Source organism: Daphnia carinata, chromosome 9 (assembly GCF_022539665.2).
Source record: "Daphnia carinata strain CSIRO-1 chromosome 9, CSIRO_AGI_Dcar_HiC_V3, whole genome shotgun sequence".
Classification (NCBI taxonomy): Eukaryota; Metazoa; Arthropoda; class Branchiopoda; order Diplostraca; family Daphniidae; genus Daphnia; species Daphnia carinata.
The window spans coordinates 7855516-7871385 of NC_081339.1; the positions used below are offsets into that span (position 1 = coordinate 7855516).

At 38.7% G+C, this 15870-nt stretch overlaps 4 protein-coding genes and 6 non-coding genes across 12 annotated transcripts; 6 read left to right on the plus strand and 4 right to left on the minus strand.

Moving 5' to 3' along the window:
* Positions 1 to 439: 439 nt before the first annotated feature.
* Positions 440 to 1241, minus strand: LOC130700788 (acanthoscurrin-1-like). Of its 3 annotated transcripts, none has more exons than XM_059496904.1 (4): positions 1102 to 1241; positions 889 to 1009; positions 720 to 787; positions 440 to 647 (listed from the first exon to the last, which is right to left on the minus strand). In XM_059496904.1, the coding sequence occupies exons 1-4, from the start codon at positions 1108 to 1110 to the stop codon at positions 519 to 521; spliced, it is 327 nt and encodes a 108-aa protein (XP_059352887.1). In that variant the 5' UTR covers positions 1111 to 1241; the 3' UTR covers positions 440 to 518. The 3 variants fall into 3 exon arrangements, with proteins under 3 accessions (XP_059352887.1, XP_059352886.1, XP_057378754.2); XM_059496903.1 differs by having other exon boundaries at positions 880 to 1009; positions 1102 to 1234; XM_057522771.2 differs by having other exon boundaries at positions 856 to 1009; positions 1102 to 1216.
* Positions 1242 to 1929: 688 nt separating this feature from the next.
* Positions 1930 to 3082, minus strand: LOC130700775 (cuticle protein 18.7-like). Its single transcript, XM_057522756.2, has 2 exons — positions 2972 to 3082; positions 1930 to 2892 (listed from the first exon to the last, which is right to left on the minus strand). Exons 1-2 carry the CDS (start codon positions 2981 to 2983, stop codon positions 2092 to 2094), a joined length of 813 nt encoding a protein of 270 aa, XP_057378739.1. The 5' UTR covers positions 2984 to 3082; the 3' UTR covers positions 1930 to 2091.
* A 476-nt stretch (positions 3083 to 3558) lies between these two features.
* Positions 3559 to 3649, plus strand: Trnar-ucu (transfer RNA arginine (anticodon UCU)). Its single transcript is given in 2 exon segments — positions 3559 to 3595; positions 3614 to 3649. It is a non-coding gene; the product is annotated as a tRNA-Arg (tRNA).
* Positions 3650 to 3861: 212 nt separating this feature from the next.
* On the plus strand, positions 3862 to 3949 carry Trnar-ucu (transfer RNA arginine (anticodon UCU)). Its single transcript is given in 2 exon segments — positions 3862 to 3898; positions 3914 to 3949. It is a non-coding gene; the product is annotated as a tRNA-Arg (tRNA).
* A 571-nt stretch (positions 3950 to 4520) lies between these two features.
* On the plus strand, positions 4521 to 4608 carry Trnar-ucu (transfer RNA arginine (anticodon UCU)). Its single transcript is given in 2 exon segments — positions 4521 to 4557; positions 4573 to 4608. It is a non-coding gene; the product is annotated as a tRNA-Arg (tRNA).
* Positions 4609 to 5320: 712 nt separating this feature from the next.
* Positions 5321 to 5408, plus strand: Trnar-ucu (transfer RNA arginine (anticodon UCU)). Its single transcript is given in 2 exon segments — positions 5321 to 5357; positions 5373 to 5408. It is a non-coding gene; the product is annotated as a tRNA-Arg (tRNA).
* A 372-nt stretch (positions 5409 to 5780) lies between these two features.
* On the plus strand, positions 5781 to 5867 carry Trnar-ucu (transfer RNA arginine (anticodon UCU)). The gene is given in 2 exon segments: positions 5781 to 5817; positions 5832 to 5867. It is a non-coding gene; the product is annotated as a tRNA-Arg (tRNA).
* Positions 5868 to 6091: 224 nt separating this feature from the next.
* Trnar-ucu (transfer RNA arginine (anticodon UCU)) lies at positions 6092 to 6179 on the plus strand. The gene is given in 2 exon segments: positions 6092 to 6128; positions 6144 to 6179. It is a non-coding gene; the product is annotated as a tRNA-Arg (tRNA).
* Positions 6180 to 7165: 986 nt separating this feature from the next.
* On the minus strand, positions 7166 to 10511 carry LOC130700768 (uncharacterized). The gene is made up of 9 exons (XM_059496899.1): positions 10493 to 10511; positions 10306 to 10423; positions 10099 to 10229; positions 9556 to 10025; positions 9226 to 9480; positions 8990 to 9149; positions 8663 to 8899; positions 8007 to 8582; positions 7166 to 7924 (listed from the first exon to the last, which is right to left on the minus strand). The coding sequence occupies exons 2-9, from the start codon at positions 10411 to 10413 to the stop codon at positions 7534 to 7536; spliced, it is 2328 nt and encodes a 775-aa protein (XP_059352882.1). The 5' UTR covers positions 10414 to 10423; positions 10493 to 10511; the 3' UTR covers positions 7166 to 7533.
* A 3400-nt stretch (positions 10512 to 13911) lies between these two features.
* On the minus strand, positions 13912 to 15129 carry LOC130700782 (uncharacterized). The gene is made up of 5 exons (XM_057522764.2): positions 15034 to 15129; positions 14873 to 14971; positions 14547 to 14798; positions 14227 to 14440; positions 13912 to 14096 (listed from the first exon to the last, which is right to left on the minus strand). The coding sequence occupies exons 1-5, from the start codon at positions 15119 to 15121 to the stop codon at positions 14045 to 14047; spliced, it is 705 nt and encodes a 234-aa protein (XP_057378747.2). The 5' UTR covers positions 15122 to 15129; the 3' UTR covers positions 13912 to 14044.
* Positions 15130 to 15870: the final 741 nt, after the last annotated feature.

The following is a 15870-nucleotide window of genomic DNA, read 5'->3' on the forward strand; positions in this document are numbered from 1 at the left end:
TCCATCACGATGAACCGAAATGAGAAAAAAGAAATACCAGGCAGAAAGAGGAAGAGACAAAACAAAAGCAGAGTGTTTGCAGAACACAACAAGGAAAGTACATCTATCATCGACACTGAACGGATAGTGTTCCATGCAATCAGATCTCCCCGGAATAATATGGCGAATGATTGCACTCGATTCCAGCGATCGTGTCACGGACTACTGCACTAATAAGTCATGTCTCAAAAAGAGCCTCATGTGAATCTGCTGGTGAGCTTCCGTGCATGTTGCAACCTTCGATGTTGCGATGAGCAGCTCATCCCGTTATCATTACTAAAATTAGCAAGTATCCCATTAACACTAGACTACTAAACAAAAATAGCTAAGTGGTCTTGTTACTGTTTAATCGATATAGATAGAGTATCATCCGTAAATTGATAAAACAATTAGGAACAGATTGAATAAAGTAAATATTTATTGTGTTTCTCCAATGTTTTTACAATTGTATGTGTGCGGTTGGTCAGAATTGAAATAAATTATTTGCCGGAGCTTTGGCTGCTTCCATCACCAGTAGCGAAATTCTGTCCGGTGAAGAAGTTTGAGCCGGCGAGTCCGCTTCCGCTGGAAGTGCTGAATCCACCGTTCTGAGCGTTAGATAGGGCAACCTAAAAAGAGGAAAATCATACATGATCAACGCTCAAACAACATCTTCATGCCCAAATAATAATGTAACTTACTCCTGAGGCTGAAACGCCTCCAAGACCAGCTGATCCTGTTCCAGCACCGGCACCGCTTCCACTGCCGCCTTTACGATTCAAAACAATTGCGTTAGTTTCAAAGGTCACAGCCTTTCCTGAAAAAATATTTATTTACCAAATCCTAATCCACCTAGTCCACCAAGTCCACCAAATCCACCACCAATGGGGCGGAGTCCTACAACTGGACGTCCGAACAAACCGCCGCCGAAGAATCTTCCTTGGGGCGCGGCCATGGTAACGGCAAGAAGAAGAGCGAGGGTGATCAATACCTTTAAAACGAAACACACGTTAAGCAACGAAAGAACAGAATTTAGAATGGAATAAGCTAATTCGAAGATAACTCGATAATACTTAAGCTTACCTTGTTCATTTTAGAGGCTGTTGGATACTGTTCTTTATCGACCAGATGTGATGCTTTTATACACAAATGAAATGCCTGTAGATTAGGTGTAAGACACTAGTCCAAGGTGATCTGACCTAATTGTTAGTACAGTTTGAGATATGTTTACCCTGACGGACTATATGAAATTGAGGCCAAGTACGATTCATCAAACCTGTTTCTGCAACAATCTCTCATGCAAACTCTTGCTACATTCCGTATTTAATGACACGGGACGGACTAACTTTTATTTATTACCGTCAACTGACGAAACATACGAACGCGTTTACCTTGAAGGCTTACACGCTGAAAACAATGGCTTGTCATCTAGCGTCCTCAGACGTGACGCACGCCTTGCATAGATATATTAGACATCTGTGAACCTTCTCTCTGGAGGTCGGGGTAAACAGATTGGAAACTTAAAATGAGCAGGTTAACTGCAGCAAAAAAAGGCCTGATCAATGCTGACACTATCCGAAGATAAGAAATGGTGAACAAATGTTTGATAGAGTGTCGACGAAGAAATTGTCGATTCCCTTAAAAAGCTATTATAATGAAGTAAGTTTACCATGTTACCATGAGATTTATTGTGAGTACCACATTCTAAACGGTTAAGTAGGACATGGGACAAAATTGGTAATCACTGAGAATGTCATTTCGAATCGCGAATGAGATTCCAACCTTGTCATTAGCTTACATAGCGTGAGCAATTCTATCCCTTTTCATTTGTTTTGCGCTTTGTTATATGCTCTAGAGTTATCATCGCACAGAACAGTAAAACCCACCTAAATCAATAAAAATAAACAACAATTTATAAAAAAGAAAGGAAAAATCTATTTGTGTCTTCGTTAATCCTCCAATAATCCACCACTCATTTGTATACAAAAACCATCGACAATCATCAGTTGCATTTCGAAACGTTACGTAAGGTTCTTTTTTTTTAATTGTCCTCAGAAATAGCAGAGATGGACATTAGCCTCGTGCCAGGGCCAGGGCATATGCGCGTGCAAATTCGGCTTTGGCAGCGGCAACATCAGGGGTATCCTGGACCTGCTGCGGAAGAGCATTCGGCATGTCGGCATATCGTGCGGGCAAGTAAGCGACGACTCCGTTAGCAGCGGCAGCTGCGGTGTACAGACGGTAGTGTTCAAGAGTAGCGGCTTTCACTTCGGGAGTATCTTGCACGGACCTCTTACCACGGGCGGCAGCGAGAGCGGCCATATGAGCAGCACGAGCCGCAGCTACTTCGGGAGTATCCTGGACGGGCTGAGGAGGGCCCCAGACTGGCAGTTGCGGTTCCAGAGGAGGGAGCGTCGAAATGACTCCATTGGCAGCGGCGGCAGCAGAATGAGCACGGTAATGTTCGACCTTAGCAGCCCAAACTTCGGGAGTGTCCGGGATGGATCTTCGGCCTCTTGCGGTGGCATGAGCAAGAGCTGCCATATGAGCGGCACGAGCAGCAGCAACCTCAGCAGTGTACAAAGGTGGAAGAGATGAAACGACTCCGTTGGCTGCGGCAGCGGCGGAATGGGCGCGATAATGTTCTACTTTGGCAGCCCAGACTTCTGGAGTTTCTGACGGGACGAAGCGTTTACCACGAGCAGCTGGGGCGTGAGCGGCCATGTGAGCACGACGAGCTGCGGCGACTTCGGCTGTTTCTTGTGCTGGTGGCTGGAGAGCTGAATAAGGATAGTATTTGAATGGATCGTAGTTCCAGCCAGCAGGAAACTGGGCCGACACGGCGCATGCTAGCGCAACCACAATGGCTACCACCTGATTAACGAAAATCAAGATGTTAAGGTAATTTGAATTGTATTAGAATTCGATCAAAGTTTGACACGATTAAACTTACAATAGTCTTCATGGCTATTCGCTTGTAGTTGGTTCGCAGATGGAATTCAGGAGTGAATTAACAATAAGCAAGAACAGTCAGTCTTATATAGTGGTGATCTCCGTCAGAAAAAAATTTGCCATCAGCAAGGTTGTATCTAAAAACGTAGTCTTCCGCATCCTGGACTCGATTTACTGAATACTATGACATTCTTTTATCCGTATCGTCTATATAGAGACTTCTCTGGTTTTGCCATGATCTAGTGGTTCTTTAGTCTTCTACTATCACTTTTTCGTAGAACGTGATAACCTTGACTATCCCAAAGTTAGGTGACACCCAGTAACCAGTTCATCAAAAAAATCCTTTTTTTTTTTAAGGTTTCATACCCAATTTTGAAAGGTGCCATCATACATGGTGTTGCAATATCAGTTTAAATAGTAGTGACTCCATTTCGATTCACTGTATCAAAAACTAGTTTGATTTGCTAAGAGAAAAGTGGGCTGGCATATCTGTTTATTGTCAAACGTTTTTATATATCTACGTCGATTTGATTAAACAGCAAAACACAAGTTAGGAAATCTATTCGTTATCACTAGCTGGTTTGCGTAGATCGTGTGGCCTAATGGATAAGGCGTCGGACTTCTAGCAGGTAAAATTAGAGTTATCCGAAAACTGCGGGTTCGAGTCCCGCCACGGTTAGCATCGTATGATGTTTATGGTTAGATCAAGCTAAATTAATTGGAAATAATTATGTTACGGAACCACGTTGAACGGCGCGGTACGATGCGGTTAAGATTCATACCCAACAACATATCCCACGTTTATAGTTTTAAATGTTGAATTGCTTTGTTCAGTTTCTCCATAGCGTTGATTCAATTGCTATGTTATAATTATACCATTGTGCGTTTCATGACCGTGTGGCCTAACGGATAAGGCGTCGGACTTCTAATGTGTTGTAAAGGTATCCGAAAATTGCGGGTTCGAGTCCCGCCATGGTTAGCAACACTTTGTATGTTATACGTACTGAAATAATATTTTCGCTGATCATTGAGACCTGAAGGTCCAAATATTATGTTTAGATTTACAAAAGACAAAATTTCGAGATTAAGTTCCGCCAGGGTTATCATTAGGTACTCGATAACACATACACCGTTTATGGTCTTAAATCTTGAATTGCTTTGCTTAGTCTTACTACACTGCGTGAGCTGAATTGTTATATTGTAATTATAGGACAGCATTCAATCACTGACCGTGTGGCCTAACGGATAAGGCGTCGGACTTCTAATGTTCTTTAAAGGCATCCGAAAATTGCGGGTTCAAGTCCTGCCACGGTTAGCAATATAAATGGTATATATATGGTCAAATTATAGTACGTTCTGAATTAGTTGATTAGAATCATAGAATCATGTTTATCGTGTTCATTAACATTTGAGATACAGTCTTTTCATTATTAACCAAAACATTTCGCGTTAGTGCTTTTAAATATCAATTTGCTTTGCTCAATCACACTTTATAGCTCTTGTTATGAACTGAATTGTTGTATGATAATTATATTATGGAAACGTTTCTAGACCGTGTGGCCTAAAGGATAAGGCGTCGGACTTCTAAGTAAGACGAAAGGTATCCGAAAATTGCGGGTTCGAATCCCGCCACGGTTAGAATCACGTAGTATGTTATATGTTATCGTTTGAATTGCAGCACGATAAATCGCAGATACCGAAATTTTGAATCAAATTATCCGGCGTGCTGTATTAGTTGGTCAAAGTTATATTGGGACCACGTTGATCGTTGTGACCTGAAGGATCAGACACGGGGTTTTTAATTTTCAAAAGGAATTAGAAAATTTCGAGAATAAGTCCCTCCACTCAATAACACATTTACGTTTATGTTCTTAAATCTTGAATTGCTTTGCTCAATCTCACCACATAGCGTGGATTGTCTTGTTATATCGGAATTATATAACGGAAGGAATGCATTAAATGACCGTGTGGCCTAATGTATAAGACGTCGGACTTCTATAACTGGTGAAAGGAATCTGGAAACTGCGGGTTCGAGTCCCGTCACGGTTAAATTCCGAGGTAATAACAACATTACGCATGTCTTGTCATTTGAATTGGACGTATAAGTTATTCTTCGTTCATTCTTTTGGTAATGCCGAAATAGGCACTTAAAACTAAGTTTGACTTGGTTTCCAAGTATTGGCAACGTAATACTGGTAATATGTTTGTGACCCTGTGGGATAACACATAATAATAATAAGTGGGCTGGCATATCCGTTTGTTGTCAAGCGTTTTAAATGTTTACGTCGATGTATTAAACAGCAAAATATAAGTTAAGAAATCTATTCGTTATCACTAGGTGGTTATAGCAGATCGTGTGGCCTAATGGATAAGGCGTCGGACTTCTAATATAATTAATAGTAATCCGAAAATTGCGGGTTCAATTCCCGCCACGATTAGATAGAATGGTCTTACTAATTTTTGATTTATTAAACCAGGAAAATGATCTGAACGCAATTTTAATGGATAAGGCGTCGGACTTCAAAAGGATATTAAGGTGTCCGAAAATTGCGGGTTCAAGTCCCGTCACGGTTAGCATCGTTTCTTACATATCAAGGTAACTTAATTGGTTCAAATTAAACTTTCGAACTCCGTCGATCGTATGGCCTTATGAGTCGAGTGAAGGACTTTTTAATTTGAAAAAGGGATCCTTAAATTTCGTGACTATATCCCGGTGTGCTTAACATTAGATACACAGCAACATACTTCACGTTTGTAGTTTTAAATGTTGAATACATTATATGAGAATTATATCATTTCGGATTTTTATTGACCGTGTGGCCTAACGGATAAGGCGTCGGACTTCTAATGTGCTAAAAGGTATCCGAAAATTGCGGGTTCAACTCCCGCCACGGTTAGCAACCCAAATGGTATCTGCTTCTTTATCAAATCATTCTGCGTACTGAAATAATCGGTTAAAATTATGGAACCATGTTGATCGTACTCGTAAAAATTTCGAGTAAGTCCCTCCGCGGAAAAAAGTATTTCACGTTGATGCTTTTCGATATTGGATTGCTTTTTCTCACTATATTGCATGAACTGAATTGTTATGGACGATAACTATGTTATGGAAACTTTTAACGACCGTGTGGCCTAAAGGATAAGGCGTCGGACTTCTAATGTGTTATAAAGGTATCCGAAAATTGCGGGTTCGAATCCCGCCACGGTTAGCACCACATAAATCGTAATTTATTGTGGTGGGAATCTCTGTAGTATGAAAAAAGTCAGTTACCAAGTTGTTCAATCAAATCATCCGGCGTGCTGAATTAGTTGGATAAAATTAAATTATGGAACCGCGTTGATCGTTGTGGCCTGAAGGACCAAACACCGGGCTTTTGAAAGATTAAATTTTGAACTGCCTTGCTCAATCGCACCATATAGCGTGGGCTGAATTGTTTTATATTGTAATTACATTATGGAAGGAATTCAAGGACCATGTGGCCTAATGGATAAGGCGTCTGACATCTATTAGTAGTGAAAGGCATCGAAAAGTTGCGTGTTCGAATCTCAACACGGTTAAAAAATACAATATTGGCAATATTACGCATGACAGTGCCTTCAAATTGAGGTAATCAGTTGGGAATTTATTTATTTATTTGGCACTGGTTTCCAAGAATTGGCCACTTAATACCGGTAAAATGTGCGTGACCGTGTGAGATAATGGATAAGGCGTTGAATGCTATATTCAATAAAAGAAGCAATTCGAAAATTGCGGTTTCGACTCTCTCCCCGATTAGCAGTTGAAAAACAGGTGTGTATTTGATTATATGTACCTGTATATAACTAAATGATTAAGCGGAAAAATGGCGACAACCTTGACAAGCAAAGCTTTGGATATTTGTTCCCTGAAAGAAGTATTTATCACAGGCGGTAGTGACGGTAGTTGAACTAGGTTCTACAAGTCACCATTCGTGTGGTTTCCTATGCCAGTGGCTGCACGCAGAGTACGGATAGAGCGTGAATAGATTACAAGTTCCCCCTAGCCGTTGTGTGGGTGGTGACTGCGACGCAAGGACAGTGGTAAAACCGAATGGAATTGTTGAATTATATGTCATACATAATGATTAATCACTTCTGCCTGGCACAATGCCAACACTTTAGTTGCGTCCTTCATGGAAACGCAAAACTCCAGTTTCAGTTAGCTTGTATTTCAATTTTACCAAGACCAAATCGTTATTACATTGTTCTCTGGAAGTAATTGGTAAGCAACGCGAAAATCAAACACTTGGAACGTGAATAATAGTGTACGTTGAACAGTAGCTTCCATCTGCCCGATTAATTACTTCTGGATAGTCATTAATGTTATTCGACAAAAATTAAAAGGAAAATGGTTCGTGAAATAACTCAATCATTAGGGAATAAGACGTTAACCATAAAATGAGATTGGGAAAATAAAACGCAACAAAAACAGGAACATAAGAATGGGTTACTTTCATGAACGGCTTAAACAATATTTCTCTAAAATCAGAACGTATACCTCGCAGGTAAGTGTGAACTTTTCCTACTGTTTCCTTGATGTCGTGTTCACGACTGATTGATGTACTCGCCCAACTGAGCTGTTACCATAACATCAGTCAAATCCATTGCGTTTTTAAGAAATCGCATTGCAATGCGCAGTGGGGAATAGCATTTGACGCTCATTCTAAATGCTTGATTGATTGCTGTAGCGTGGAAATAACCAATCGCAGCATCCGGCCAGTTGGCATTAACATCAAATTCCTCTGTCGCCATAGGTATGAGGTTGTGTAAGAAGCAGCGGAAGGTCTGAACCGGTATCTGAGTCAATACCGTGTGAACTCGAATATGACAGAGCTCAACATCTCCTGTTGCACCGTAGTCAACGAAAAACACCGTTGCAGTGTTTTGTTTCTTGTTGACGGCTCTGATAATAGCTCGATACCAATTGCTTTCATACCTAATAAGACAAAAGAATTGATCACCTTAAAAAGAAAATACAAAGAAAGAAAAAAAAATCAACAATAAAAATGGAATATTACTTGGCTAGACAAGCATCCTCCGGCTGATATCGAACATCATCTTCAATGGGTTTAGGCTGACTGAAGGTCGCATTCAGTGTGTCTCGAATAAGAGACAACTGTGTCGACCATTTACAATCGTGCACGTATAACCCGCCATTGTCGTCAACCCAAGTGACGACACCATCAAAGCAATGAGGCAACGCTGTTTTAGGATCTGAGTAAGTCCATATGCCCATGCGTAATGTTGGGCTTTTCTGTTCTACATCTCTTTTCTTGTGACAGCTAGTGTCAGAGTGACGACTGATCGACGTGGATGGGTAAGAGTTATTGAACGTGCCTCCTGATGGAGAAGCCGTTCTTACTGTTACGCGAATGTCACTGCACACTTTGGAGTCCATTGGTGAGTCAAAGTGCTTCACAGGGACTGGAATTTTATTAGGTTTTTTCGCTCTTCTCCTCCGGGTATTTGCAGGAACATTAGTAACAGTTTGTAGAACCAATTTATTGCTCTGCTGTATATCCTTGGCTGAAAGAGCTTTCGAAGTCGCACAATCAATTTGCTCGTTGACGCTCGTGAGCTCGCCGTCAACGATCCTATGCAAAACAAAAAACATGGAACGTATTCAAATTCGTCATCTAGTTTTGTGGTAAATATTCTTAAAATTATAAATTACATCTTAACCAATAATGTAGCCTCGAAAGTTGTGGACGTGCTTCCGACACCACCAGAAACAAAATCAAGTACGGAAATTTCCGCCATTTTGTCTGTTTTTCTTTTGATCAAATTCAGGACATGAGAGGGCCAGTAGCGGTCCATGTTTTCCAGAGGCTGGTTACTGTTATCCCGTAGTTCAAACTGAAGAATATCACCGAGTTTACAACACAAAGCTTGTGCTGGTAATTCTAGAAAACTGTAATACGGCCATAAGAATGTACCTTAGAAAAAATCCGAAAACAATGGCGGCATAATCTTGATTTGATAATGATTAACGAACGCTTACATTGTGTGAAGAGGTTGGATATGTTGGAGAGGCACTCGACAGCAAAAGCCGGTGTCAACTAGCATGACTTCGACATTTTGTAGAGTAGTTGTAGACCTAATCTGACTTTTCACCATTCCTCGTTGCCAAATCCCATCATACAGTATAGCGCAGGCACAACCTATTTACGTAAGAAGAACATTAAAAAAGAATGTTACTTACTACCAAGGACATTTTTTGGAGAGGAGGGTTACAACCTTCTACTGGATTTTTAATTGCTGATATTTTCAAGGCGATCCTTGAAAGTGGTTCGAATTGCAACTGCAATTGTTTACTGAGCAAACTCAGGCGTCTAAGGTCATCATCTACGATTTGGATATACAGCCTGTGTGGATCAAAGACCGCCATAATTCTCACTCGATAATGTTTCGATAGAATTGTATTGGCACCAAATTTCGGTACGAAAAAGTTCTTTTTCTCAAGGGGCAGAATAGTGATTAGTGCATTAGAGCCTGTGCAGAAAAGAAAACAAAGAAGAATTTCAAACATTTATAGATCCAAGAAATCACTGTTCATGCTTTTTTAACCTTTCTCATTTTCTTCAATTGACGTGTTCTTAGTGGAGCTTAAGTTATCGTCTTTTTCTGCACATCGAGTTTTCATTTCACCCAGTCCTTTTTCACTGTAGTGATTTTTTGGCTTGCTTTTGAAATCAGATTTGGGAGGATTCAGCTCTTTATTGAGGCTCCTCAAAGGCAGATGGTACTCTTGTTTTGGAAACTTTAACCTGAGCTTTTCATTTACTATTTCTATCTGAACTGGGTTACTATTTTTCTTTTGCTTGAAAAGCTCACTGTTATCATGATAGATTACTTCTTCGCAAAAGGTATTAAGATTTTCAACTGTGTGCTCAATTCTTTTATCTGAAATCTCTGTCAGCCCAGGAACCCTGTAATCACCATTCTTAATGCTTATTAGTGGAATTTCCTCTTTTTTATTTCTTATTTTCTTCTCCAATTGAATCGGAACATGTCTTGAAGTCAGATTGTTGTCAAGCCTAATCACCATCAGTAGTCAAGAAAGTCATAAATTGTAATCAAAATGTAAATAGCAGTAAAATATACTAGTACATTGTTGTTGATCTTGTCTGAGCAGGAAGACTGTTTGTGTTACTTGAATAAAGTGGACTTCCTATGTTATTTTGCAACTGGGTCATTTTCCAACAAACTGGGCAAACAACTGACTGATCAATGCATATTGACTGTTACAAAACAAAATGTTTAACAAACAAAATTAATATTCAAAATTGTCATTCATCAAGCAAACTGTTGCTTTACCTTAATACAAAGCTCACAAATAGGATGAGAGCAGGACAGCACAAGAGACTTGGTTTGTTGGGTGACAAAATTGGTTAGGCAAATTTTACAGCTATGAAGAAGAGCCATCTAGATTCAGCTTAAATTCAGACTATTATGAATGATTATCAGAAAGAGAATGATATTAAAACTACTGGTCTTTACAGACCTTTTGGAAAGCTAGAAGTGAAAAAATTTTCAGACTTTTCAACGTGTGATTTTGTCAATGAGCGGTCTAATTATTTTCCTTCAAAATAACATTCAAGTCTGAGCATTATCAAATATGTTTCAGAAAGAAAACATTACGTTGATGCTGCGTTCACCTTCCTAGCAAACATAGAACACATGGCGTAATGCTTCCATGCACACTCCTTGAACGTAAAGCTGATTCTTACTCCTACCATGAAGTATACCAGGAGTAGTAACGACTGCAAAACAACTTGAGCTACGCATGTTAAGCTCCAGAGATGGCGAAATAACGTTACCAAATCGCCAGTACGCTCCGGTATTTGACAATATCGGGCCGACAGAATGCTCTGGTAAATTGAAATCTTGTTAATAGAATTGGCGCTATTATTACATATTATTACCGGGATTATTATATTGTCACGGGCAATTCTGGGACATGCACAAACTCAGTTAAAACTAACACAATTACACTTTAACAACGATGATTCTTCACCAATAATGATGACACAGATAGTTGCTGTGCCGATGACACAGACAATTCACTGTCTTACCACTACTGGCAAAATGCACTACCAGTAGGTTGTTAGTAGACAAAGCACACCAAACACCAGAAAATAACCTTCACCGCGTCCAATCTAAACTCAACTACTCCCAACGATTCCACACAGATTTCACCCAGATTAACAACTACGTTCTTGATAGACTTACTAAGGGAAATTCTAAGTAAAACATGGACAAGGTTTTTCTTAGTACTTAAAGCATAACATCATAACAACGTTGTCCACGAAATGGACCCAAAGAATTATCTCGTCGACGACCCTGCGAAAGGCACAACATTAATAATTAATATTGCAAAGTTACAATCGCGACAATATTATGTGTACCGGAACGTACTGGCGATTGGGTACTGAGCAGCTGAAACGTCATCTATGAAGCGGAGCTCAAGTTCTTCTGTGCAAAGGGTACTCCCGTTACTACTCTTGATATACTTCATGCTCCTACCATACTCCTTGGATTTGATGGTCTGAGTAATCCGTGATGGTCTGGGATTTGAGAACTCCATGTTTTTAGCTCGCTCTCTTCGATTGATCTGCGCCACACGGTGATCTAAGGCACTTTCCGATAACACAAACATTTTCGGTTTTATTTACGAAAAAATTAAATTGTCGAGGAATGATTTAATTGAAACACAAAGAATTCAGGAATAAACGAATGGGATTCTTTAGTTTATTAATTCATTGCATTTATCAGAAAGTCGGTTACTTTTCTATCTCCATATACGAGTTTCGTTCCATAGCGAAGTTTCGTTTTCAAACATGTAACACGTAATATTTTATGGCCGATTTTGGCAAACGGGGTAAGGCTATAGCCTTCTCACTTTTTCATTTTTGGCCAAATAAAAAATTTGGCTTCTAATGCGTGATTTTGATTCAGAATTGAATGCTTATTACGGAAATCAAATTTATTTTTCAACAGGCCTCATGGTTTTTAAATTAAACACAAAAAACGAAAAAATAAGAAAAGTCGGGCTTTTTATTTTAGTCGGGCTTATCATTTTAGTCGGGCTTAAAAAAAAATTCTGCAAAAACTGACACTCATCGGAATTGGTTGAATATCGCAGGATATACTCAAAATTGAATGCTGACTCCGAAAAAAATGGTTATTTTTTTCATTAAGTCAACCATTTTGGAAATACACCGACTATATCTGCTGCATGGCGCTAGCGCTATAGCGCATTGGCGCGCTAGCATTGTATCAAATATTCGGCGTATTTGAAAAACGATTGACTTAGAGCAAAAAATAGCAATTTTCTCGGAATCAGCCATCAATTTTAAGCATAGTTTTTGAATAAAACGTAAAAAACGGTAAAAGTTGGGTTAAAAAATAAGCCCGGGCTTATATTGTCGGGCTTAAAATTTTTTCCTATTAAAAAATAATATCATTAAATCTAGATAACTATAGATGATTTTGATTCGAAATCAACCAAGGAACGCGAAAATAGAATTTTTTTTTACGTAGAGCTGATAGTTTTGGAGTAATCTAAAATATAAATTAGGGTGTGTGCGAATCGAAACCATTACTAGCGCGCCAGTACGCTACAGCTCTAGCGTAACACATTAAACTTCTTTGATTATTCAAAAACCATGAACTCTACGTAAAAATAAATTCTATTTTCGCGTTCCTTGGTTAATTTTGAATCAGAATCATCTATAGTTATCCTGATTTAATGATATTATTTTTTTCTTAGGAAAAAATTTTAAGCCCGACAATATAAACCCGGGCTTATTTTTTAACCCAACTTTTACGGTTTTTTAAATTTTTTTATTCAAAAACTATGAGTCCCACAAGAAAACAACCCTCATATTCGTGATGCCCGTTCAATTCTGCATCGAAACCATGTATTAAAAGTGAAGTCTAAAATTTTGCCAAAATTGAAAAAGTAAGAAGGCTATAGCCTTCTCACTTTTCCAATTTTCTTCAATTCCTAGATTTCATTAAAAATACATTATTCCGATTCAAAATTGATCGCTGATCACGAAAATGGGGTATATTTTTATATTAGACTTCTACTTTTTGAATTAACCGCAAAAAAAAAACAGAAAATCAGGCTTATTTAGTCGGGCTTATCTAGTCGGGCTTAATTTTTTTTCTGCAAAAATGGACACTCACCAAAAATGGTTGAATTTCACAGGATATGCTTAAAATTGAATGCTGATTCCGAGAAAATTGCTATTTTTTGCACTAAGTCAATCGTTTTTCAAATACTAATATAATGATAGCCTTCTCACTTTTCCAATTTTCTTCAAATCCTGGATTTCATTAAAAAATACATTATTCCGATTCAAAATTGATCGCTGATCACGAAAATGGGGTATATTTTTATACTAGGCTTCTACTTTTTGAATTAACCGTAAAAAAACAGAAAATCGGGCTTATTTAGTCGGGCTTAAAATTTTTTCGGTCAGTGTACGCAGAGAATTAACTAGAACGTTACCGGTAGATGGCAATAGCTTTAAAACAGAAAAAAGGCCAATATTTTTTATTTTTGTTTTGGGTAAAACGGATTGCCATAGATGTAGAGAATTAATTATAAATCTGGCCGGTAGATGACAATGCAGTCAAACAGAAAAAAGCCCGATATTTTTTTTTTTTTTGGGGGGGGGGGGGGTAAAACGGATTACCATATTTGATCAGCGATTGAAATTTTCAATTAAATCAACAACAAAATTGAGCCTTTCTTCTGTTTCTTAAATTCTAAACGTCTGGAAAGCAAAAATTATGACCCATATTTAAATTGGAATAATAAAAGAAACATCATGAAAGTTGATATACTAAAAATTATATTGGTTGTTACTGGCTACAAATAAATATAAAGAACGGCAATGCGATTTGCATGGCATAGTAAAACAGTACGTTTAAATGACATAAAAGTAATACAACGCATTGCGTTGTAAAAACATAAGACAAAACGATGACCACAATATAAAATGACTCGGTGCACTGTAACTTGGCCAGCCGAGCTAACTCAGCATTATTCTTGGTCTACGCGGTCCAGTATTATTTTCGCTGTCTCAGACAGTTGCCTTGAAAATGAAAAGAAATAAAAATGTAATCTATTCTTATTGGAAATAGCAAAAAGGATTTAACAAGAACTGCAAATTTAGAATTACGCAAAATAAGCTGTTGTTTGCTTTTACATATAGTTATGCTTACCGTATTTGTCGGTTGATGAGCTTGTGTGGACACTTGTGTCCCTTTAGAGGTACATGGCAGTAACGGCACTCGTATAATTTCCTAGCTTTTTTTGGTGGAATATTTTCGTCTATTTCAGCTATATTTGTGGAAATGGCCCTCTTCCGGGTCACCAGTCTCGGCGAAGTTCGCATCGATGATCCATCGATTCTTCTCGAGGTAACCCAGTCAGGATCTATTATTAGTAACATGAAAGAATTAAAGAAGTTACGGAATAAAAAATTATTACAGTAAAAATAAATACGAGTATTATCAATCTAAGCAATAGAACACATGCTTACCAGAAGAATCATCACCGTCAACTCTTTGAGCTAAACGTGTGAGGTTTAGCTTATTGGAAGCCCTACGTGAACCTTCCCTCGGTTCATCCATAGTCACGCTGTCTTCTGAGCTCGTATTTGAATCCATCGGGCAGGCATGCCCTTTCTTGCTTTTCCCACATTTGCGGCATCTATACATCCTTTTCTTGGTCGGTTCACCTACCCTGGAGCTATCGCCAGAGAGAATGCTAGGTGAAGAGATTACTTGAGTTTCTACAGGGGTAAAGAATAATAATAATTATTAATACTATTAACATGACGAGGTAAATGTGAGAAGGGAAACTAACCATTAGTCAAGTTGGCTGATTCATTGGAGTCTGTATCAATTAAGATCACAGAACATTCCAATGTCTTGTTTGTAGTTAAATCCGTGACAGCATCATTGCCTGTAGAGTTTGAGAAATATACATAGAATTCTAGAAAATGATATGAGAAATCATGGATGTACCTTCAGCAGTGACGTCATCCGCATACAGGAGCATATCATCATCCTCAGGGTTATTACCAGGTAAAGCAGTAAAAAAACCCATCTGCATAGGAAATAGAATTTTAACAAGCGTCTAAAAACTAATTTTAAAAAAAAACCATGTATACCTTATTATTCTTTGAGCCGAAGACTTTTTCGCAGCTGACGGTCTTTCTTCTAAGAAACCTGATCGGCGATTGATAGAGTTCGATCAAGAGCAATCCTTCTTATATGTAAAAACGTATACGATAAAGACACGTGCATAGTTCGAATGACACGAGTTAGCCATCAGCTTGCGGTTGTGCAAACTGGACACTAGCACACGTGATGCTCATTAATGCACGTGTCTCAAGATGGACATTCTGACGTCATCTTTTAACAATAGAGAAAAAATCACCGGCAAAAAACTTGCACGTGTTTGATTACAATGGTCATCTCAAGGTAACTCGTGGAAATGTGTAAGGGCACGAGTATTCCTTCAATGAGCAAGTGCCTCAGGAATGAACATCTCTGGATGAGCAATATCGTTATTGACCAAGAGAACAGACTACAGGCATTGGCTGTAGCAGACGAATACACAATGGATGATGACCTTGGTTCGGAACCCCACTCCTAAGTCGACGACTCCCGAAGATTCATCACGTCGTTTCCCATGCTGGTTCTTTGAGTTAGTGAAGAATGGATAGGGAAAAAGCCTAGAATTACTTCTAATCAACAGCATTGGCGAATGGCCTTTACTCAAATTAACAGTACTTACATTTTTAGTACTGTATTGGCCTGCATTAGAAATTTTGATTTTTCATGTTTCGCATTTAAAAT